Source organism: Hemicordylus capensis, chromosome 10, assembly GCF_027244095.1.
Source record: "Hemicordylus capensis ecotype Gifberg chromosome 10, rHemCap1.1.pri, whole genome shotgun sequence".
Taxonomy (NCBI): domain Eukaryota; kingdom Metazoa; phylum Chordata; class Lepidosauria; order Squamata; family Cordylidae; genus Hemicordylus; species Hemicordylus capensis.
The window spans coordinates 5,827,440-5,851,286 of record NC_069666.1 but is presented as its reverse complement, the minus strand read 5'-3'; the positions used below and the strand labels follow the sequence as shown (position 1 = coordinate 5,851,286).

Here is a 23,847-nt window from a genome sequence, read left to right as displayed (position 1 = left end):
GAGGGGGTAGTAATGGGGGGGTGCAAAGAGCTCTTTAGGTGCTCCCTAAAAGCTTGGGCACGGCTAGTGAGATTCCACACACACACACACCCATGGAACCTTCATCCTACATCACACGCTGCTTTTGAAAGGCCATCGAGTTTCAAAAGGGGTTTGCAACATGGGAGACCCATTCCTCATATTCACTTTCCCCAAGATGGTTCATACACGTATATGTATTCTGCACACTTGTAATTGTATAAATATTTGTATTTTGCATGTTTCAGACATTAATATTTAAGTGTGGTTTTTTAAAGGCCTTATAGGAGATGTTCTCTTGGCAGTAGGTAAATAACTTCTATCTTCTATACATTTAATTCTCTAAGGCATACCAGTGGCTAATCCCGTGTGTGGCAGCTCTCGCACGGGTTCGCAAGCAGAAGCACCTGATTGAGCAGTGGGAATTCCATATGCAGATAGGGAGGAGGAGCCTATGGCACCATGGTGATTGGGCAGTGGGGATTCCATATGCACATAGAGAGGATGAGCCTGTGATGGTTAAGGTCAGTTGGAATGCAACTGTTACAGTTTGGAAGATGTTAGTGATTGTAGGGGAGAGGAATCATTCATACATATACGCTGTTGTGTGAATTAGATGAGAAAACAAGATGAACAAGATCTGTTAACTCAGGAAGGGAGAGAGAGAAAGAGGTAGAGAAAGAATAAAAGGGATGGGGGAAAAGACAGAGAAGAGTGAATGGAGGAGAGAGAAAGAAGGAAGGGCAAGGGACAGGCACAAGCCTGTCAATGGCCTGAGAGGAACGAGCGGCCAAGGTGGTGCCTACTGGCAGCAAGGAAGGGCCCAGTCAACCACTGCTGCGGTTTGGGGATACCGAGGCCATTGGCAGAGGGAGGGAGGCAGGTAAGGGACAGGCCCGGGCCTGTCAGCAGCCTGAGGGAAACCAGCGGCCATGGCAGTGGCAGCAGCAAGGAAGAGTCCAGTCAACCGCTGCTGCTGCTCCTATGGGGAGGAGCAGGAGCAGGGCTTGGGTGAGGAGGTCTCTGGGGATAGGGGGTTGCAGCTTGGCCAATAGGCGCCAGCAACGCTGCAACCGTGACCAAAAGGGGTGAGGAGGATGGAGTCAAGGGATGGAGAAGTGACCAAGAGGGGGATGGAAACAACGGGATGGAGAAGGAGAAAGAGGAGCAGGAGTGCAGCTCAGGTGAGTGTAGAGAGATCTCTGAGGTGAGGGGCGCTGTGGCAGGGAGAGAAGGGAGCAATCAAGTACTAGCGCACAAATGCGCTGTGAGGGTAAAGCTAGTTTAGCATTAATTTATTGTGGTGTGCATGAAAGCGCACCTTCGCGGTCTGGCACTGGGGAGGGGGCTCTTTAAGGGCAGGGGAGGGTGTACTTACCCCTCCCGCCACTTTCCCCCTTCCAGCGCTCCCTTTTTAAAAGCATATGGGGCAGTAGGGTACCTCCCTGCCGTCCCTTCCCCCATTCCTTGGCAAAGGACTTCAAAAGGCTGACTGCACGTGCGAACGTCACGCGCATGCATTGCATCCATGCGTACATCAGACGTGTGTGCACACGCAAAGTACGCATGAGACTCATGGATGTGACGTGCATGCACAGTCAGGCTTTTGAAGTGGGGGACGGGGAAGGGGCAGCAGGGAGGGATAAGTACACCCTCCCCCGCCCTTAAAGACCCACCCACCCACCCCGGCGCCAAACTGGCCCAGAGGCCCTTAGAATGTGCTCCGGACTGGTCCATGCACATCCCTATTAATTTAACATTTGCTTATGGCTACAGTCATTGAAAAAGTAGTAGCATCCCTGATTCAGTTACCCTTACTAGGGGGGGACTTTCCAAGTTTGACCTCTCTTCCTAAAAATGAGCATCCAAGTACTGTGCAATAGAACACTGGCTGAGACTTATGGAGATCTCATCTAGAGATTCTCAAGTCATTACTGCCTATGATTACTGGACAAGAAAACTGTGACTAGGAAACCCAGGAGAAGACCTTAGTCTTTGCCTGAATTTTTAAGTCAGCATATTGAATCACAAGAAGCTCATCTTGGCAAAAGAGTTAACCTTTTTAGCCAACTACACATCATCTCCTCCTAGCTACAAACGAGTACACAATTATCTATGGGACACCACCAATACTGGCTATATCCTGGATAGGATACCAACCTCACACCTGAAATGGTACTCTTTAGCCTAGGAAAATCTACTTCCCTCCCAATTTACCTGTTTGTATGCCTTCAGCCACTATCTGATGCTACAGGGAAAGTCAGGCAGAGAATTCCTGAGTCCACAAATCATTCAGCTCGCTTTAGGATACTCCCGGCCAAGCAAAACAGGCATAAATAATCAGACTGTCAGTTTCTGAGCCGGACATGCAACAAGGTCAGTATGACTCAGGGGACAAGGAATATTTGTAACAGAATACACCAACAGAGTTAACTGTGAGGCAGGTTTTTAGCCCACAGAAAGTCAATCCCCACTGGTGCACCATTATGTGGAGATTAGGGAAACGGAATCCGTTTTTTTGAGATGAATGACTTCAAAACGGTGGTACATAAGCTGGTAACCTCTACACTGGATTACTGCAATGTGCCCTATGTGGGGCTGCCTTTGTACATAGTCCAGAAACTGCAGTTGGTCCAGAACACGGTGGCGAGGTTGGTCTCTGGGTCATCTAGACCATATTGCTCCTGTGTTGGAAGAACTACACTTTCAAAAACTGCCCATTGAGATCATCAGGAGAGGTCTGTCTGCAGTTGCCACCAGCTCATCTGGTGGATACTCAGTGACGGGCCTTCTCCGCTGCTGCGCCCTACTGATATAACAGCCTCCCCATCTGACAGCTTTTAAAAAGTATTTAAAGACACATCTGTTCACCCAGGCTTTTAATTAAATATTGTTTTAATGATGTTTTAAACTATTATTTTAAAATTTTAAAATTGTTGTAATATTTTAAACGTTTGGTTTTTTTTGTTTTAACTAATGTTTTTACTTTGATGTAAATCACCCAGAGATGTAAGTTTTGGGAGGTATAAAATATGTTAAATAAATAAATAAAAATAAAACATACTTACATACACTGGCTGCCGATACATTTCTGGGCAAAATACAAGGTGCTGGTTATTACCTATAAAGCTCTAAACAACTTGATTGATTTAGTGCCATCAAGTCGATGTCAACTTTTAGCAACCACATAGATTCTCTCCAGGATGATCTGTCTTCAACTTGGCCTTTAAGGTCTCTTAAACAGCTTAAGCCCTGGGTATTTAAGAGAACGTCTTCTTCACCATGAGCCCCACCGCAGTTAAGATCATCTGGAGAGGTTCATCTGTGGTTGCCGCCAACTCGTTTGGTGGCTACTCAGGAATGGCCCTTCTCCATTGCTGCCCCTGGACTTTTGAATGTGCTCCCTGATGAAATAAGATCCCCATCTCTGACAACTTTTAAAAAGGCATTGAAGACATATTTATTCACCCAGGCTTTTAATTAGGTTTATGGTTTAAATTATTTTAATGTTAATGATTTTAATTGTAAACTGCCCAGAGATGAAAGTTTTGGGCGGTATAAAAATATGTTTAGATAGATAGATAGATAAAAACAGCTGGGGAACCAGGACTCAAATTAAGCTTCTCACTCTATAACACATACATTTGGCTTATATCCAAAAAAAGCAATTTCATACAGCCCTTTTAGGAATACATTTACTAGAGGAGATCTTTCTATGACACATGGTGCAATGGGGAAGAGTCTTGTCTACCAGACACAGTCACTAGGAAAAACATTTTGACTTGCCAAAGCAGTGCTAAAGCAAGTCTGATCTACAACACTCCTAGAATCTGCCTAATTTAGGCCGCCCAAAGAAAATGACAGAGGTGAATGAGATGAATGATTAGCTGCTCTAAAGAGGGATTCTAAAGAGAATCTCTGTCCACCTGCCTCTGGCAAAGACAAGTTCTTCCCACATATTCCAAGCCAATTATAATATTCTGCCAGCAGCCTGAAGGCCAGTTAATATCATACTCAAATTCTTAATAGGCTATCAATTCCCCGACCACTCCCAAGTTGGAGTCACTCAGTGAAAAGGAGTCTGGCATTTGGGATTGTAGAAACAATTTTTTAAAAAATATGAACATAAGATATCTTCCAAGACCAAGAAGATTCTGCTAAGTTAAGTGAGCATCATCACAAGACTTAGCCCCACCCCCACCCTCCGTTCAATTTTATGCAATTCAGATAATGAACTTTACAATTAGGTCAATGCACCAGTAGCGCTGCTCTAAGGACAGATGGAATTGGTTTTTCCATTAGGTTACATGCGTTAGGACAGAGCAATCTCTCCAAGCAAAAACTGGATGCTGGCTTACATTTGTTGTGTATCAAGGACTAATTGTGGGAATGCTCTAGGTACTTTTGCCAATTTTCATTAAAAAGGAGCATGTTCCATTTGCAGAAAAATAGTTTATGACACAAACGTTTTTTAAAGCCATATTACTGTAGGTACAGTTGATTGGGACAGGCTCAAGAGAATAAGCCATAAAACTCAAAAAGTTAAAGGCCAAGTTGGTCAACGTCAAGTCTTTGATAGCTCTGGATTTTGTGCAAAATCCCATTTGGGGGTGAAGACAAAGAGAAGAAGCAGTACAACACAACATGCTCGCCCCATCACATTTTGCTTCTTCCCCAGGGGCCTTAAGGGAACCATCTCCAGACAGGTTACAGGCCTAGCCTTTGGAGATGGAGCAGACTCCACCCCCACCATTTCTGAAAGTGGAACTGTAGAGCGGGGAAGGCATCTGTGCAAACAAAAATGGTTTGCAAGATGCCTCTCCCATGTGCTGCTTATAATCCTGTCACTTGGGACGCTTGGCTCTTGCAGTTACTTCGTCCTTTTCCTGTTTTCTCCCTTCCATCTCACTACACACAAATTTGCAAGATGTATGTCTCCTCCATTTCTATATCCATGCATTGCTCAGCACATGTGACTCCCACACTTTGGAGGCTGGCTGGCTGCTTCTTTTCTCTCCCTTGTCTGGCAGAGATGGATGTGCTCTGAGCAGGGAGAGGAGAGGAGCACCGAGCCAGTAAACAAAGCTCTGGATGGGCAGTTAGGAAAGGACCAGGGTCCACATATCCATGCCCCAGTGTCAACCACACCCCCTGTGTTCGCATGCTTCTGACATCTCAGGGCCGCCGCCAACCTCCCTATGCCCCCTGTACCCAATCCAAAGGAACGTTCTTCCACAATCACTAACTCATGGGTTTTAACATTTATTGTAGCATAAACCTTCATAGACTACATTCTACCTCGACGCATAAGAAAAGCTTATTTATCAGAAAGTCAACACTGCAATACATGAGTTAGTTTTTAAAAGTGCTACAACACAAGCTTTTGCTGAAACAACATATCCAAAGTAGGCAGTGAAAAGTCTTATGTCTTATCCTTGAAAATTTTATAACAACAGAATTCAGATTTAAGAATTCGTAGCTCATGGGAATAATTACAGCTACCAACTCCAAAAGCTTATCAGTAAGAAACCTTGTAGGGGTAGGTCCATCTAAGTAGTACTAGAGTCTGGCATACTTATTTTGTATCATCTAGAGCAGGGCAATAGATGGTAGATGATCCTCCAGCTACAAGGAGGATTATGGTCCTCCCATAATCCCCAGCCACAGTGGCTAGTAGTCAGGGATCATGGGACTTGTAGGCCCATATCCACAGCAGAGCCGAAGTTGAGCAGCCCTGATCTAGCACATCACCACCTTGATGTCCACCAACACAGACATGATTGAAATGACTCCACCGCGATGCACTTCTGAAGGGCAAGCCATGTTTAGACAGCTTCTAAAATGCTCGTTTCCCGTTTGCTTAATGCTTTAATATACTACATCCATGTGAAAAGGTAAATAAGTTCTCTATCTCTTTTACCGATAAAAAAGGACAACATTTGATGATGCTGACATTGGGTCTGTTTGATAGCTAGTTTACAATCCTTTATTCAGTCTAGCTCAGTTATATAAATGGCCTACAGCTCATTCAAGCAGATAAGAGTTCCTAATTACCACTACAATGGCAGTCTCATGTTAATTATAATCCCCCAGAGTATCAGTTACTTTGTGTCTAGCATATTGAGTTTAGGTATAATCCTATCTGAAGGGAAATGTTCTAAGACTTCCCTCAATGTGTCCTTAGTCAGATCAGGTTGTAAAAGGACAGCACCACTCCACTTCTCAAGATTAAAAAGGGAAACATAGCCAACCAGTTTTATTCGTTTAAGTTATTTCAGAACCACTAGCAAAGAAAGCATGTAAGATTTACATATTACTAGCCAACCCTGCACAGAGCATCTCTGCAGCGTTTTGGGGCCCAGCTGTTTCCCCCTCCCTCTTCCTCCTGCCCTGGTCTCTCCTTTCCCCTTCCCTCCAGCCTGCACTCTCCAGCCCTCCTCCCCTCCCGTTCCTCTCCCCACACCGAGCTGGCGGCGGGCAGCCAAGAAGGCCCCTGCTGCCGCTTTTCCTCGCCCCCATCTGCCTGCCGCCGCGGCTTTTCTCTCCCCCCGCCCGCCACCGCCTTTCTCTCTCCCCCCTCTCCTGGTCAGTCACCAACAGCTCAGATTCCATCAGTGTATATGTAAAGCTGGAGTTTATAGCATCCAAAATATATGTATGATTTTAGATAGATACAAGTGGGTTTGTTTGGGGGTGGAGAGCTGATCTTGCAGTAACAAGTATGAACTGTACCCTTTGCTAAGCAGATTTTGCCTTGGTTTGCATTTAGATAGGCAACTACGTGAGAGCACTGTCTGCTGTAAAATATTCCCCTTTAGGGGATGGACCTGTAGCTCAGAGGTAGAGCATCAGTTTGCATGCAGAAGGTCCCAGGTTCAATCCCTGGCAGCATCTCCAGGTAGAGCTAGGAAAGACTCCTGCCTGAAACCTTGGAGAGCTGCTGCCAGTCAGTGTTTAGATGGACCAATGGTCTGACTCCATAGAAGGCAATTTCCTATGTCGATATTGTCACAACTGTTTTAAAAGCTTTAAATTGGTATCTTTGTTTTTTCCTGAAGCAAAGAATTATCCACAACTAAATGACTACATCTGCTCTGTCAACACAAAAGAGTGGAGGGAGGGAGGGAAAACAGATGTGATTAATGCCACTAGGAGTTTATTTGGGAACAAGACAGAAGAACAGCCCTGCTGAATCAGGTCCAAGGCCTACCTAGTCCTGCATTCTGTTTCCCACAGTGGTCCACCGGATGCTTCTGGGAAGCCCTCAGGCAAGAGATGGAAGGCATGCCCTCTCTACTGCTGTTGGTCCTCTGCAACTGGTATTCAGAGGTATCTTGCCTCCAAGAATGGATATCATAGCTGTCAGACTAGTTGCCACTGATAGACCTGTCCTCCATGAATTTGTCTAAGCCCCCTTTAAAGCTGTCCAAGCTGGTGGCCACCACCACATTCCCTGGCAGAGAATTCCATAGGTTAATTATGCACTGTGTGAAAAAGTGCTTCCTTTTATTGGTCCTGAATTTCCCAGCAATCTGTGTCATGGGGTGACCCCTGGTTTTAGTGTTGTGTGGATAGAGAGTTTTTTCTTCCTCTCTCACATGTATCATTTTATAGACTGCTTTCATGTCTCCCCTTAGTTGCCTTTTTTCTAAACTAAAAAGCTGGAGGTAGTGTAGCCTTGCCTCATAAGAGGCCTGTAGAAGGTGCTCCAGGCCTAATTGTCTTGGTTGCCCTATTTTGCACTTTTCCCAGTTCCATAATGTCCCTTTTGCAATATAGTGGCCAGAACTGTGGCTGCACCATAGATTTGTATGAGGGCATTATGGTATTAGCAGTTTTATTTTCAATCCCTTTCCTAATAATTCTGAGCATGGAATTTGCCTTTCTCTCATCAAAAAAGGTCTCATCACACACCAGGTCACACAAAAGGACACGACAACCTTTGCTGAATATTTCATTCATAGCAATTTTAGAACAACACTAATTGCTGATTTAAACTAAAACAAGCCAAAATAAATTAGTTAAGCAAGCTCTAGGAGATATCGTCTTTCTCACCTGTCTGTTCCGTTCATCCATTATTCTTGTGATCTGTATTTTCTTCCTCCCCATTTTCAATGTTTCCTTCTTTATAATCCAGAAGCACACAAGTAAAAGAATCCACAAACTTCAGATCCTAGCACATGGTAGGCAGTTCTCTTCCACGACTAAAGCTTGCACGCAACACCATGCACTGTGTTCCAAAACCTAGAATGGAAGAACATCTTAAAATCAAGTTTCTGTTGTCAAGAGTATATATTTCACATCACCAATGTTTACACATTTCAAGTCATGAGGAAGACAAACCAGTCTCCTCCCTCATCAGCCTGACATTCTGTGAAATAGGTCATATGAAGCTTTCACTATACCCTGCTCAAAGCATTCGCGCTGTGAAGTCAGTCTGCGACAGCGTTCTTCAAAGCAAGGCCCAGGAGCCAGTGGCGGCGGCTCCTAATGGCCCTAAGCGCGGCTCCCTGAGTAATTATTATTCCTGTGCAACACCTGCTCTGCACAGCTACCCTGGCATTGTACAACACTGCATATTCTCCAGCTTTGGTGTAGCTTCTTTAAGGGAAATGGACTCCTCAAGCCCCAGCACCATCTTGGAAGGTGCACATGGAGCACTGGAATGTTTAGTCTTTTCCTGGGCTTTCCCCATAGGAGGAAAGTGCTGGGAAGGACTACACTTCCCAGCAGTCTGTGCGCACCTTGTAAGATGGAGGCCCTTGTAAGCCCTTGAGGGCTTAACAAGGCTCTGTTTCTCTTAAAGCCACCCCGATACTGGGAGAAGTGCAGCACTCACAGAGGTCAGCACAGTGGCAAATGACTATCACAATGAATGGTGTTGTTGTTTTTGCCGAAGTGGCCCCTGCTTGAAAAATAGCAAAGATCACTAGTCCATGCAGTTCAACCAAAGAAGTCATGTCATGGTCTGCATTCCATCACCTAATGATTCCAAGTGCACAGATGTCAGGAGTACCTGTTTGATTTCCTGGGAGTCTTTGAATTGCAATAATTTTGTTCTACTAAAGCGATTTTATGACCACCACAACATAGTCATACCTCCTGAGCAGAAAATGTATCATGAAAGTGTTTCTGAAGTACTTTCAGGTGAAATTCCCTTACGGTATATGCAGTACACTGACATGCTTAAAGTATCCAGCAGGTCAATTTCATCACAGATGTGATGGAACCTAATATTTTGTATCAAGGAATTAAAACAAACTGGAACTAGCGGGATTTGGGAGGTCTTGTTCTATTCAAGCTACTTTGCCTAGTCCTCTCCCTGAAGGCTCAAGCATACAAAGCAGCATCTCATATTTAAGAGCTAGTGTCTTTTGAATGCTGTTTAAAAATAAATCCATTCTGAGACTTCTCCATACTGCACTCCCATTTTCCCAAAAGACTATTTCACAGGAACATACAGACTGACAAGTAGCTGAGAAATTCAAGGTTATATTAATTACTGAAAAACTTGCAAGTTTTCACACATCACTAACAAGCCAATTACCAATCCAACACTTTATTACTTGCAAATCTTTCCAAAACGTAGCCTTATCAAATGTCCACATATGTGGAAAGAAAGACTTGCAAACTCTAGAGCTTGCATGCATGCGTAGGCATGTGAGCAACACTTTGAAAAGTGTATGTGCCATTGTTTTCTGAAAAGGGTGGGTGTGGGTTTGTTTTTGGCATCATGTACTGTATTAACCAACAAGCCCCTAGATGAAAGAGCAGGTGTGGAATGCAACGCATATAATTGTATTCATTATTTATATTTATACTGCCCTTTTTCAGAAGACCGCAGGATAGTTAACAACAAGAAAAACAGCAATTAAACTTCAATTAAAAACAAACTGCTAACACAAAACACACAGCTACGATAGAGATCCGGGACGGAAGGGGGCAGGGCCCACTCACTGGACAAATGCCTATTTTAAAAAGGCGGCCTTCAGATTCCTCCGGAAGGCTGGGAGATAGGGAGCCACACTACTGCAAATGAATTCCACAGCCCAGGGGCAATCACTGAGAAGACCCTGTTCTTAGGCATGCATGTGTGTGTGTGTGTGTTATTTACATCTCAATAACAGAATCAAGGCACCTGCCTCCCTGCCACCAATTAAAAATACTCCGAAAATATGTCTGGCCTTGTAAAGATACGAGCTGGAGCAGAAACCTCCCAGGTCTTCAAGGACAAACTACAGGCAAGTATACAAAAGAGAGCAAACAGCACAGAATGGAGACACTGAGGACCGGCAGCAAGAAGCGGCACTCACAGCTTCCGTAAGCTGCCAGGCAAAGACTTGCAGGGGCTGTTATACAGAGTCAAACTCTCACAGTATAAGATTTTCTCAGCCCCATCTACTGGAAGTTGCCTATTCCAACTACCAATTTTGAGCATGAACAGAGATCTATACTCCTGAAGACAGAGAATTCAGAGAACAGCACAAGTCTGTCAAAGCTACCCCAGGAGTAGAAATACTGAAGGTTGGGATTTCAGCTGCTGTATCTACTGGGGAGGAGAACGTAACAGGAAAAAACCAGGAGGAGTTGCCATCTTCTAGGATTTTCCCATAAAGAAAGGGGCTTACTGAAACTTACACCTAATTCAAGGCCAGCTGTCACAAAACGTCCTCCCCTCGCAGCCACGTGTAGGAAAGTAGTGCAAGCATGCCACAAACCATCTCAGAGTTAATAAGCAGTGACAGCAAGAGGAGATTAGTCACAGACTGCGTTTCACATTCTATTCACCCTCAACTGAGGATACAGCCATGACATTTTGAGGCAGCATTAGACCATGGACAAGATCATCACCAGTGGAGCAAGAGATGCTGTTTGAAAATTCCTCAGACGTCCAGGTTTGCCTTATTCCACAATATCAAGTCCAGGGCCCAAGAGACAGAACAAGTTATAAAAATGTTATCCTTGACTCAGAGGATAAAATGCAGCTTAAAGAATATAAATATGCCCTTGGAACAATGCTGTCCTGTTACATCATGGGGCAGGTTACACTTAGGAAGGCAGTACTACTGGTGAATGAGCAGGATTACCACTTATGCAAGCTATTTCAAAACCATCCATTTCATACATTTTTGGGAGAGTTTCTTGCATCCAGAGACTAATTATACAAGTCAGGAATAGGTATGGTATACACTACAGAAACGGCAGACGCTTGTGTCTTCAATACCTACTGCACAATTCAATTTGTAGCCTTGAAACCAGTCAGCTGTCAAGAAACCATAATCAACTAAGGCACTGGTGCTAAATATGCTGCAAGTACAAATAATGAAGTCTTATTTGGGGCGGGGGGGGGGCACCCTTACTATTTCCAAAGTAGTTTTGTATCTTTCCATGGCAAAAGATCCCTTCCCGTAACAGTAGCCGCACTCATTAACATCCACGTAGGGAGACAGACAAGAGCTTGATTTAACCAAGTCCTGTACAAGTACTGAAACCTTCCAAAGCTCATATTAAATTTAGCTGGTCACTTTCTGAATATAACCTGTCCCACGATATAAAGAGACAATATTTAGGCCAATAAATTTTGTATTTGGGGGTAAGGAGGGAGTGTTTTAGCACACAGAGAGACAGTTTAAAAGGCACTGAAGAGCTTGTACTCTTGCCAGCTCTGCCCTTCACTCCCTTCCTTTGGAGACACCACTATGAGGCTAACTCTTATACAGGACTAATGCAGGGAAACTGTTACCTCCTCAAGCTTCATCCACATCACTTGCTACTGCTGTTCTACCCCAACTCCTTTGTCACACTCCTTGAATTCACGGTATCTTGGTAACAAATAACAAATGTTTATTAGCAATGAACTTTACTGAGATTTTTAAAATCAAGAATACATTCATAATTCAGATTCCTTAACCATGTATTAGGAATGAAATGCAGGGATCACTTCTCCCCTCTTGGAAGTAACTACAGACTGTATAGTCGACCAGCAGCCAACTTAACTAGAAGGGTATCTTTGTCTTTCCTTAGTGCATGGCATCTGGAGTGTGCTGAGGTTTCATAAAGCAAGTTTTGCCTTCCTGTTGAGAAGCAGGCTGTGGCTAGTCAGGGGTGATGAGGGACACCTATATATGATCAGAGGCATCTTCTTTAATATTGTCTCTTTCCATGTCTGCAGGGTGAGACGTGGCACAAAGTCCTGTGAATGGGGTGATCCTGAAAAACATGGACTGTAGCATTGAAAAAGGCATGGGTGCAGGTGACAGATAAAGGAGGTACAATGTCATCTGAGAGAGAAATGATTGTGGAGCAGAAGAAACAAGTTTGTGTGCGAAATGCTGAAGAAAATAGAAAACTAGGACAGCACAGGTTTGTGTCAGTTAACAAAAGTGGTGCCAGTAACAGAATTAGTTCTATTTACCCTCTAGATACAAGCAGCACACCCCACTATAAACACTGAAAGAAAAAAGAGAATGTGTACATTTCTTTCAGCAAACGTGATCTCCTGTTTAGTGTGAAGTATGTTCCTCTGTCAGAAATGTTCTTGCAAGTACCGAGGATCAAGATTCCAATGAGTACCACATTAAGCCCAAAGCAACTGAGAACAGCAGTAACTCTTGAGAACAGGAGTCGCTGCCTGTACCAAATGCATTAGATGCTGACTGCACGCACATCCCACTAGGCTCAGACAAAGTGTCAGAATCATTTTCTTCTGTGGCATTCAGAAGATTTCACAACCAGCAGAAGTCCATGGCTGAGGTCACAGATGCAACCAGAGGATAATCTCACTGCTTAGACTGACCAAATGCCTTGACACACATAACTGTAGTCACTATGTTTATGCTCTTTTTCAAATAGGTAGCAGCATAATTTCAAAAAGTCATCAATTACATCCTGGGTGACTGAGCTGTAAAAAGCATGTCCTTGTTTTTACAGAAAGCAAACATTTATAGAGTGCACACAACCTCAGATACATAATATTTATGATTTCTAGAGCACGTACAGCACCTAAATGCTACATGTGAAACAAGAAGGCGGTCCTAAACTGAGGTTTAAAATCTAAGGGCCAAATTAATTTTTTTTAAAATCAAAATGGAATATTGACTAAGACGACTATGTATATGCCATCGAATTTGTTCAAGGCATGCTATTAAATGTTAACATGGCATTAAGCGACCTTGGATCTCCAGCTGTTGAACTACAACTCCCATCATCCCCAGCCACAATGGCTGGGGATGATGGGAGTTGTAGTTCAACAGCAGCTGGAAAGCCAAAGTTGCCTACCCCTGTGCTAACATATCTGGTATTGAGTTATCAGACAAGATTTTCCTTTTGAATGTGCTGATCCAAGTACTATTTAAAACTATTCCTTATGCAGAGACGTGAAACTGTCAGTGTGAGAATTGTTTGCCCACAAGCAACATTAGCCAAGTCAGTTTGAAGCTTTGCTTGTCTTTTATCAATGCCATCAGCCTCAGAGAAGAGAATACACCCACAATACATTGTCCTCTTGAAATAAGATTCACCTTTCTTTGAGATCCTCAGCTGGAGCACTGTTATAATTAAAAAGCTTTTCTTTACTTTTCATTAATGGTCAAGCAAGATCACTAGTGTAATTTCTCTTCAGTCAACTGGAAAGGGCAGTATTAAGTTTCTGAAAGAAGCCAGATCACAAAGTAGTGTAGTGGCATTTTACAACCTAAGCTGGGATACAAAGGCACAACCAGAGGACAATGTGTCTCAATTCTTATATTCCAAATACAAAAGATAAATCTAAACCATTTGTAAAGGCCTGGGGATGGGCGAATGAAAGAGAGAGAGGTGCTGAGCCTACTTTACTTACTTACACTGACCTTTAAAAAAATTCTCTGCTAGAAGAAATAAATTGGCTCACCTTCAGAAACAGGCATTTGTATACATTAAATTGGTTTCTCTGAACAGTGGTCCATTTTTAATCCTGTATAAGACCGCAATCTACAAATCACTCCAGATGATATACATACAGTGGGGATGTCTTCTAAATCTCATATAGCATTTTTAGTAGTATTAATTCTTTAAGCAGCTCACCATTAGACAGTGTTGTGATTTTTTTCATCCTACATGAAGTAGTTTGTTTAAAAACATTGTTTAAAGATCCACATTTCCCTGGCAGAGCAAACACGCTCTCCCATTGGGTGAGGTGATTATGACATCAACACTGCTCAACCTCCCTGCAGCCTTCTGATACGTGGGCGGATTTGTTTTGTGCTAATGATTGAAAATGACTGGAAAAGAATTTGTAAGAGGAAATTCAGGAAATCTATCATTTGTAGATTCCTGCATGATCACAAATTTCTGGCAATGAGAACAACATTTGAGTGATGATGGGAGTGAAGACCACAAGGTCTTCTGTTTCTGTCACGGCTGGTGTAATCTGCCCCCTGGGAATGAGAAAACTCTTGAAAATAAAAAGGGCAGCCTTACTAACTTGAGTAGTTTAACTCATGTCTCTGAGATAAACAGGGAAACTGGCTCAATCACATACAGTAGGCTTTGGCTCCTTAGTTGTAACAGTGGCCTCTTCCTTCATTCTACCTCAGAACTGCTAGGCCTCAGTGCTCCTATGTGGCTTGCACAAGCCTCCAAACTTGTACTTCATAAGCAGAAGGGGCTGCTAAGTTCCTTGTAAGGTCCAGAGGGGCCGGGACTTTTAAGTATGACAGCCAGGCAACCAACTGGTGCAATTTTACCTACCTGCAACTTTATCTACCATACAAGGATGGTAAATGAACAAAATGCAACAAGATGAAGGAAGAGCTCACTGTGTACAGAAGCAGCAACACTAACACTGCTAAGCATTTGAGGCCTATGTGATAGATCCAATCTATCTCAGAGATCAGAGTTAAATCATTCAAATGTAACAATGGCTGCCCTTTATTTTCAAGAGATTTCTCCTTTCTGGGGATGGGGGGGGGCAGATTTCACCAGCCCTGACAGAAATTCTTCTCAGCTGTTACTAGGGCAAAAGACAAACACAACAGGAAACTGGCACTGTTGACCCCTGCTTCTCCACACAGTTGCTTAACCCCCCACCCTTCAAAGGCAGAGAAATGTCAAATAAGAATAATTCCCCCTTATACTAGCATGCCATATAAGAGGGCAATTTTGGGGGGAAGTGAGGCTTTTTGAATTATTGAACTAGTTCTAATACTAACCTTGTGGCCGTCACTCTCCTTATCTCCACTCCTTTGAAAATGTTCAAACCTCCCTCCCTCCCCCACCCTACACACACACTTCTCTACACTGGTGCTCCCCCCGAATTTTTATTTTTTTAAGAAAAGGGGCAGAAAAATATATAAATATAATATTGGAGAGTAAGAAATTGTTTAACTTGTACTCACATTGAAGTGGTCCTGACACAGCAACAATATGGATTTCCCATTGAACACTTTTTCTCTTCTCATTGCATCTACCCAAGTTTTCCATTGCTTCTTTCCTCTAGGTACATGCACAATTTCCCTCCCAGTGTGCCTTTTTTTTTTTTTTTTTGCACAATGGTACAATATAGTACTTGTACCTCCTTGAATGTTTCAAAATCAACAGTTGTTTTTGGACAGATTACTGCGGGAAACTTCATTCAATATTCAGAATGACCAGCCCCAAAGCAAGACAGCAGCCATGATATCAGAGCAGAGCTAACATGGCTGCTGCCTGTTTGGAGAGTGTGTGGCCAAACAGAAACGTCAAGCCTTGATTTCAGCTGCATACAATTTCAGCAACAACAAATTCCAGGCAACTTGTAATCACTTTTTGGTAATAAACTGAACAATAAAATGTTTTTAGCAGACATCCCATTAAGTCATCTTGGCCCAACAATTTAAGTCTCCAATTAATTAGGATAGTGGAAACACAATCCACAGAGCTGCAATATACATGCACCAAGGATTTAAACAGAATATGGCTCTCCCTGCTCCCAACTCAGTCCTCCAGCCCACCTATGTACATTTGCAGGCAGCACAATGGATATAAAGGGGGAAATGGAAAATCTGTGTGCACTTCCCACAGTCTCATCCATCTTCCCCTAACGCAAGCATCTTGTGCACTTTTTATTAAGGGTGCAAATTAGGTAATTAAGAATGGAGCTGTCAGCTTCTTACAGACAATGCCAGAAATTGAGTTTTGTAGCTCGAAATCCACAGGTTATTGAATGTACAGTTAAGCAACTTTATAGCCTGCAAGATAATCAGTGTTTTTCCTAAAAACAAGGCTTTTTGAGAGACACAACCAAATGATGGTAGTGGGGCTGCACTGCAGGCTAGAGGCTACTGTAAATCTGATCCATACGAAAAATGTGAAAACTACTTTAGGGCTTTTGGCTAGCAGCACTTCCCAACTCTTTCACAATCTGCTTGCTTGAAGACCTATAGCAGCTGAAGCAGTTTTAATGATTGGCTAGCAACAGCTGAAATGCCAGCCACACTGGTCTACAATTTCACCAGCATCAGCACAAAAAGGGGTGGGTGGGTTAGAGGACACAAGCATGCCTTAATGCTGTTACTCACAATTATTTCTATGAGACAGGAGAAAAACACTAAGTCTGTGCACACACTGCTCTGAATCCATGGACAGTGAAATGTCTGTCAACGTCACTTCCTACTGAAGAGCAATAACTGAAGTTTTAGCATTCTTGCCTTTCTACTAGTTAATCGCTTCTCATGTGGTTCTGCAGCTGCATCTGGTCTTGACCACAGCTCCCTTGGAGTTTTCCCTTCCCATACTAATTAGTACTACTTAGACGTATCATCTATAAAATATGCAACTTTTGCCATTCTGCATGCCTTGGTAACTTTCAAGTGGGACTGCTACAGTGTGTTCAGTGTGAGAGTGCCCATGAAGGCTGCCTGGAAACTTCCATGGGTTCAGAATGGGGCAACCCACCTGTTGGTAGGACTTGGCCAGAGGGAAGATAACACTTGTGCTGAAAGACCAGGCACAGTTCAGAACAGTGTTCTTCACTGTAAGCCAGGGACCAGCAGTGGGCCCCCAAAAATAATTTATTCCTGAGCGCTATTACAGGGTCCTCCCAGCACTGAGCAAAGTGCAGTATTATAGAGAGTGAGAAAGAAGAATAATATTGTACTGTAGCAGGGAACGGCTGACAAAAAACCTAATGATACCACAGTGCTGTGGAGCCTTGGTTGGCCTTGGATAGCCGGGCCATCTGGCCTGGTGCAGAGAGCCGTTGGCTTCAAAGTCCAAAGTAGCCCCAGCTTGAAAAATAGTGAAGATCACTGATTTAGAGCCTGGGTCTAGATTCTATGGGACACCTCCTGCTATACCAACCTCCCTGTTTAGGTCATCCGATAGGGTGCTGCCCCAAATGTCACATTAGGCAAGGTTAGACTGACTGGCTCAAGTCGTGTTGTCCTGAAATCTGCTGCTTTCCTGGGTTTGTCATGCTTTACCTCTTCACCCCACCCTTCAAGTTTTGATTGACTGTATCATGTTGATTAGATTGCATGTTTTGTTCACTACCACTGTTCCCTCTAAGGCATGCGCACACTCACAAGTTTTCTGATGTCTGTCTAGTTAATCTTAGATCCCGCTCAGGCTGAATTAGGAAGGCCCCACTCTGAATGCAAGTGCACGCACACGCACTGCCTTGATACTGCCACCCAGAACAAAAACTCATTCCGCACACAGATGAACAAAATTAGAGGGACCACTGTTTACCATTCTAAGGCTGTTAGAGGCATATGATCAGATGTAAAATGAACATTTTGCCAACCAAATGAAAAACAAAAATGGCATCCATGAGAATATGCCTGCCAAATAATATCCGACTGTAGCATGAAAGGGAGCTGCAGTTCTCATCCAGCATGGGGTGCATGCCATAAGGACATTAATACGAGCTTTGCTGGATCAGGCCCAAGGCCTATCTAGTCCAGCACCCTGGTTCCCACAGTGGTCAACCAGATATGCCTCTGGGATGCTCACAGACCTGGAGCTGAAGGCACGGCCTTTCTCCTACTGTTGCTCCCCTACAGTTGGAATCCAGAGGCTTCCTGCCTCTGCCCTGGAGATAGCCTGTAGCCATCAAAACTGGTAGTCTCCAGAAGCCGAAAAGCAACACTGTAGAATCTGTATTTTGTGGGTGTGGGAACAGAATAGGACTGATGTTTCTCCTAGTTAAAAGGACATTTATTCTCTTTTGTGTGTCTCCTGTACATGTCTTAATAAACAGATTATGAAAAGATGGATAAGGACAGTACACTATCCTTAAAAGGATACCCTGACCACTTTTGAGAAAAAGGTAATGCCAACCAAGGTAATTTATCTTATGGTAAATTGGGAGTGAATATTTTTCATGGGGGAAAGCCTTGTGGGATTCCCCATAGCAATTGTTCTCTGGGTGGTTCACAGAGTAACAATAAATTGCTACTTGGGGTGAAATGGCAGTTAAATAATTAAGAGTCCAGCTGAAACTACTTGGCTCTTGATGTACTAGTCCATTCCACAGTGACTTTAGATCAGAAGAAGCCAAATCGTTCATTAGGGTCCACTGTGCCTCAGGCAATTACCAAGCCATACCAAACCCTAAAGGGAGGTCTTGCTTATCATTAGGAGATCACAGCAATCTCTTAGGATTACATCATGCACTTCCCAAATCAATGCTGGAAATATTTCTCAGCTAGTGAGAAATTGCTATTACAGAAGGAGAAACATAAAACTTTCAAGTTAACAAGACAGACTTGTTTAGAAAGTATTCAAAAGCTTACTATATCAAAAGGCAGCTCTCTGACAAATACACAGCTGTCCCTGGAAGACACTGTTGTGAAGATTACTCAGCCTTCGATGGGAGCACACACACACACACCAAATTATTCCGACACCATGCAGATAATGAAGATGGATTTTTGTGCCTACAGACGTCCTATCCCAAAAGTATAAGAACTGCTACTAGAAAGATCTGCTATTTTCTAAAATACTTTTAAAGTAGAAATGTGAAAGCTTTAAGGTATGCATATACCCAGAAAGGCAAAGTTATGCACAGGGTGCACTCATAACATTTCTCTAATTTATTCTCTTGAAAGAGCAAAGATTCAAACAGGAATTGACAACTTGAAACCACACGACAACATGTGGTAAGTAATAATCTGTCCAAGATGCAGCTGGAACTGCACCTGTGACTGTGTTCAAAACTGTAAGTGGAAACGCACATCAGTTCCTTCCCACAATATATTTAGTTGCCAGCAATTTCAGCAAAACTTACTGAAGTCATTCAGATATTGAGTTTTAAGTGGGCCGCAAATAAAATATTCATCAAGACAGATTTGGATGATATTGCTCTGGGTTCAATTCTGGTTGTTAACAGGTCATGGGCCAGTCTTAAAATCTGCTTAACTACTGGACCAGTAACATCACAGACCATGGCACTGTGCCAGCACTGCAGGCAGGCAGTGAAGAATAAATGTTTAGAACCAAGGTATTGGAATGAGTTTTTTAGACCTTCACAGCACAAAATGATCAAATATCTATCTCATCTCCTCAGTGCAGGATGCGTAACCAACTTGAAAGGCTCCTAACAATCTTGGATCCTTGCCTGAAATAAAGTGCTCTTACCTTTAAAAGAGAGATTGATCCAATGTGCTCAAGAAACTGATGTCAACACCACACTCAACCGTCCTTTGACTTCAGAGAGTGTGTTGTTAACATCCCTCTCATATCATCTACTGCTCATACTACCTACACCTCCATTTTCCCCCAAAAGTTGGAGTGTCAGACATTTGTATCCTATTATCTCTATTTCAACTTAATTGCTAGGGTATCTCGACATATTCATTTCATGCCAAAACAAGCATGCCAAAATGCAAGACTTCACAATGTGAGCCAGTGGGCACAAGCACACCATGGAAGGTCCATGTTCTATGGTTGAATATGCGGGAAATTCTGCACACCATGGAGAAGTCCTGAATAAAAACTGAATGCCCAAGAGTAGAACACAGTCACAAACTTAGAAAAAGTGGCAAAATGGAAGGGAATAGTGTAAATATATATATTCACTTATGTACTGGAGGCAGCCATCCAATGCAAGCAGTTTTTTAAAACCAAAGTGGAAGTCCACAATCACGTTACAAGAATGCAGCCAACCAGCCCACATAAAGCACTCTGCTTAGGTGAGAAGTCAATGCTAGCAGATTTCAATGTCATTTTTTGAAACAATCTAGGCATTTTCATCAATTAATTCCATTCAATCTAAACTACCATCTGCTTAAAACCTTGTAAGAAACACCTTTTTTTCTATTTTCACTAGAGTTGCATGTACAGATCTATTCTGTGTGCATTAATGCATTATGTACAGTTATACCACACTGGGGTACTATAAACTGACCACTGAAATGGATGTTCCCAATGCAATGTTCTAGAACACTCTTCACAAACAGTTTACAAGGACAAGGTACTACAGAAGCTATGAATTGCCACTAAACATTCTGTCTAAATAGGGCAGAATACCCCTATGTAGCCATGAAAGAGGACCAATATTACTTAATCTTACCAAGACTTACCCTCACACACATATAAACCAAAAAGTTACTTTCTTCCAGAAAATATATATTCATACCCCAGCCCAACATACCTGCTTTGAAGCAACTCCAAATGACTTTAATGGAACATACTTCCAATAAGCCTTTTTTAGACCACACACAGAGAAATCTAGGAGTCGTCAAATTCATTGGCCAGCGACAACTTGTCATCAGTTACCATGCCCTTCCTCAAGAGAAAGGATCTTCACTGACATCACACTGAGCTTCAAAGACATTTGGAGCACCTCCAAACTGCAGGGCAGTTGTGGGGACCAGTCCCAATGCACCTGCCAAGCTAAGAGGAAAGTGGGCAAAATCCTCCACCTTCCTTCCCAACTACCAGTTAAGGAGAAGAACACAGCCTAATTCCTGTAATGCTCAGCTTCACAGTCACTGGGCGAGGGTGGGGAGAAAGCATCATTTATCATAGTGACAACAACAAGTCAATTTGTTGACCTCTGTCTGAATAAACCAATGGAGGAAGGCCACCTTAGACAACATTCCTCCTATGCAAGGCAAAGGATGCACAGTTTGCACTGTAGATGTATCACAAAATTCCTCAACTTATGTATTAGTTTAAGCTACCAAAATAATCACCATGTTTAGTGTATTTCTCAGATGACCAGTTACACATGCAAATAAAAATTCAGTAACCTCAAGTCATTATCTTTGCTGACACATGTAGCAGAAATGCACTGACATGATAGAAATGCATCATATGAATGAAGACTAATAAACTGACTCTGAAACAGCACTTCCTTCTGTTTTCCATCTTAAATTTATATCCCACTAAAGAAAGGCAGAACTCAAGGCAGCATACACAGAGATCTCAGGACATTTCTCATTCAGGCATGGACCAGATCCTGGTCTGTTTAGCGAGAGAGCTTCATCACATCCCATGCTATTGCCTGAAAACATATTTATTTAGAACATGTATATTGTATACCACATTGCTCACTGAAAAGGTGACTCAAAAACAGAAATAAATGAAGTCTAGACACCAGTTTTGCAAATATTCCCAGCCAAAAGTGTGTGTGGGGGGGGGGGGTTGGAGAGAAAAGAAAAAACCAGGTAGCCACACACGTTTTGACTAGTGGCCCACTTGAATGCACGTACCTGTATTGGTCATTTGTGACATATCAATGACCTGCAATTAGTCATTCCGTCATGTGATTGGTCATACAGGAATGGGGCCACAGCTCAGTGGTAGAGCATGAAGAAAGCCCCAGGGAGGGCTGAGAAAGACTCCCGCCTGAAACCTTGAAGAGCTGCTGCCAGTCACTGTAGACAATGTTGAGCTAGATGGACCCAGGTCCAATAAGATATAAGACAGCTCCCTATGTTCCTATGGAAAAACACACCAAAACCAGCCTTCTTCTAGGCAGAGGCTTTGTAACTTTGTAAAGCACCCCCAAGCACTAGCTGGCCTAGTACTACAGCCATTCACACTGCTGATCAACTGGGAAGATACCACATCCAGTAATAGGGGATGAGGTGGTGGCCATGCCAGCTAATCTCAGAAGACAGAAAACTATGAAGGACTGACTTCTAACAGTTTAGATCATCATCGTAACTAAGTTGGCCCCCTTGCAGGCTCATGCAGTCCCCTCTCCTCCTACTTCATCCACCAAGAAGAGTGAAAGATTTTGCTTTCGAAAGAACCACATGTCCATGCTACTTCTGGACTTGAAGATTTTGCAATATATTCTGTGGTCTTTCAAACTAGGACAACATGCCACCATTCCCCTAAATTTGGATGCAACACAGAACTGTGGTTTATTCTAAAGCAAAACCTCTCTTCCCTTTTCTCTGGCTTGTGGAGGATACACACCCTCCCCGCAATACAGTATGAAGTAGTTTAGAATCCGATTTCCATGATCACAACTGTGCAACACTATTACAACTGAGCAACAGAAACCCCAGCCGAGGACTTGACTCACAAACAGGAAGCTAAGCGTATCCAAGCAACAGGCTGCTACATAGGCTCAGAAGACAGACCAAGTCCAAATTTACCAAGGAGGGTGCTTCTAACGTTTATGGGTTACACAGACAATGCCACTAAAGTTCAACTATCCAACAGTGTAAAGGATGCAGTACCCTTAAGGCCATTATGGTTGAAGCCTGCAATTTTATCTACAATATATCTGATGGATTCATCACCTTTTCAAAAGGTAAATGGCGCAACCTCTATAAAATTCCAAGTGAGAGCAATGTAACATGACCAAAAATGAAACAAATGAAGGCAGTAGGTTTTCAGCTGTCACATTTGCCAGTACCATCAGCCACTGCAAACTAAACCCCATCACTGTAATTTCACCTCATGATACCCATCCAAGATCATCATTGTAACCTGTGACCCTCACCAGCGGCATCTACCCCTGCACATACCTTAAATTTTCTTTATTTGTTTATTTCTCTCACACATACACACAGAGTGTATATATGTAGTCCTTTATTAAGTATTCTTGAATAGCCACCAAAAGCCAATGCCACAACACTTTCTAAATTCCCACCATAGATAAATAGGCAAAACCAAAGTAGCAGATTTATCCAATACTAAATAAGACCTAGCATCTCAAAATAGCTTTCGTTTGTAAAGGCGCAGATGAGAATGAACTGAATGAAATACTAAGTTACCCAAAGAGAAAACCGAAATTATTATTAGTTCTCCCACAGTACACGGCATAGTAGGCGGAGGAATAAGGCTGCTGTGGTTCGGCATTTATTTTTGACTGCTGCTATAATTTACTCATTCATTGGATACTATGCCAGACACAGTTCCAAATTAGACAGTCATCCACACGTAGAACATTTCAGGAAGTCTTATTTAAAGCAAACTACTTAGGAAGTAATAATATCTTGTAACAAGCCAGCTACAATAGTTTACACTTTGAGAAGATGGAACGAGGTGACAGCGTGGGTAAAGAACAGGGATGAGTATTCAAGCCGTTCAGCAAAGTCACAAGTGAATTAAGCTACAGCCAACAGATGCAGCAAGATATATCAGCTAACGGCAGTTTTATAGATTTACACATAGCAAGCTGGGTCACACAATTATGAATAGGGTAGGAGAAGCCTACTACCCAAGTTTGGGAGCTGTGTATGCTCCCGTTTTCTGCTCGTGCGTTAAGGACAAGGTCGGAGGCGCCAGCAGAGATCATGTGCTAAACAGCAACTGGGTTCGAGGGCTTCGTCCTATCCAGCAGCTGTACCCAGATCTTTAATAAGGTAGGAAGACAAGCCCTCGGACACAGCTGCCACTTAGCACACG

At 42.9% G+C, this 23,847-nt stretch overlaps 1 protein-coding gene across 9 annotated transcripts in view; it reads right to left on the bottom strand.

The window, feature by feature from the left end:
- The window catches only part of MEF2A (myocyte enhancer factor 2A), an 84,345-nt gene that overhangs the window by 51,481 nt on the left and 9,017 nt on the right, over positions 1-23,847 (bottom strand). For all 9 annotated transcript variants that reach the window (XM_053272231.1, XM_053272234.1, XM_053272235.1 and 6 more), the window contains exon 2: positions 8,074-8,262. In XM_053272231.1, the coding sequence (XP_053128206.1) occupies positions 8,074-8,127 (54 nt within the window). In that variant the 5' untranslated portion in view covers positions 8,128-8,262. The remainder of the gene's footprint in view (positions 1-8,073; positions 8,263-23,847) is intronic.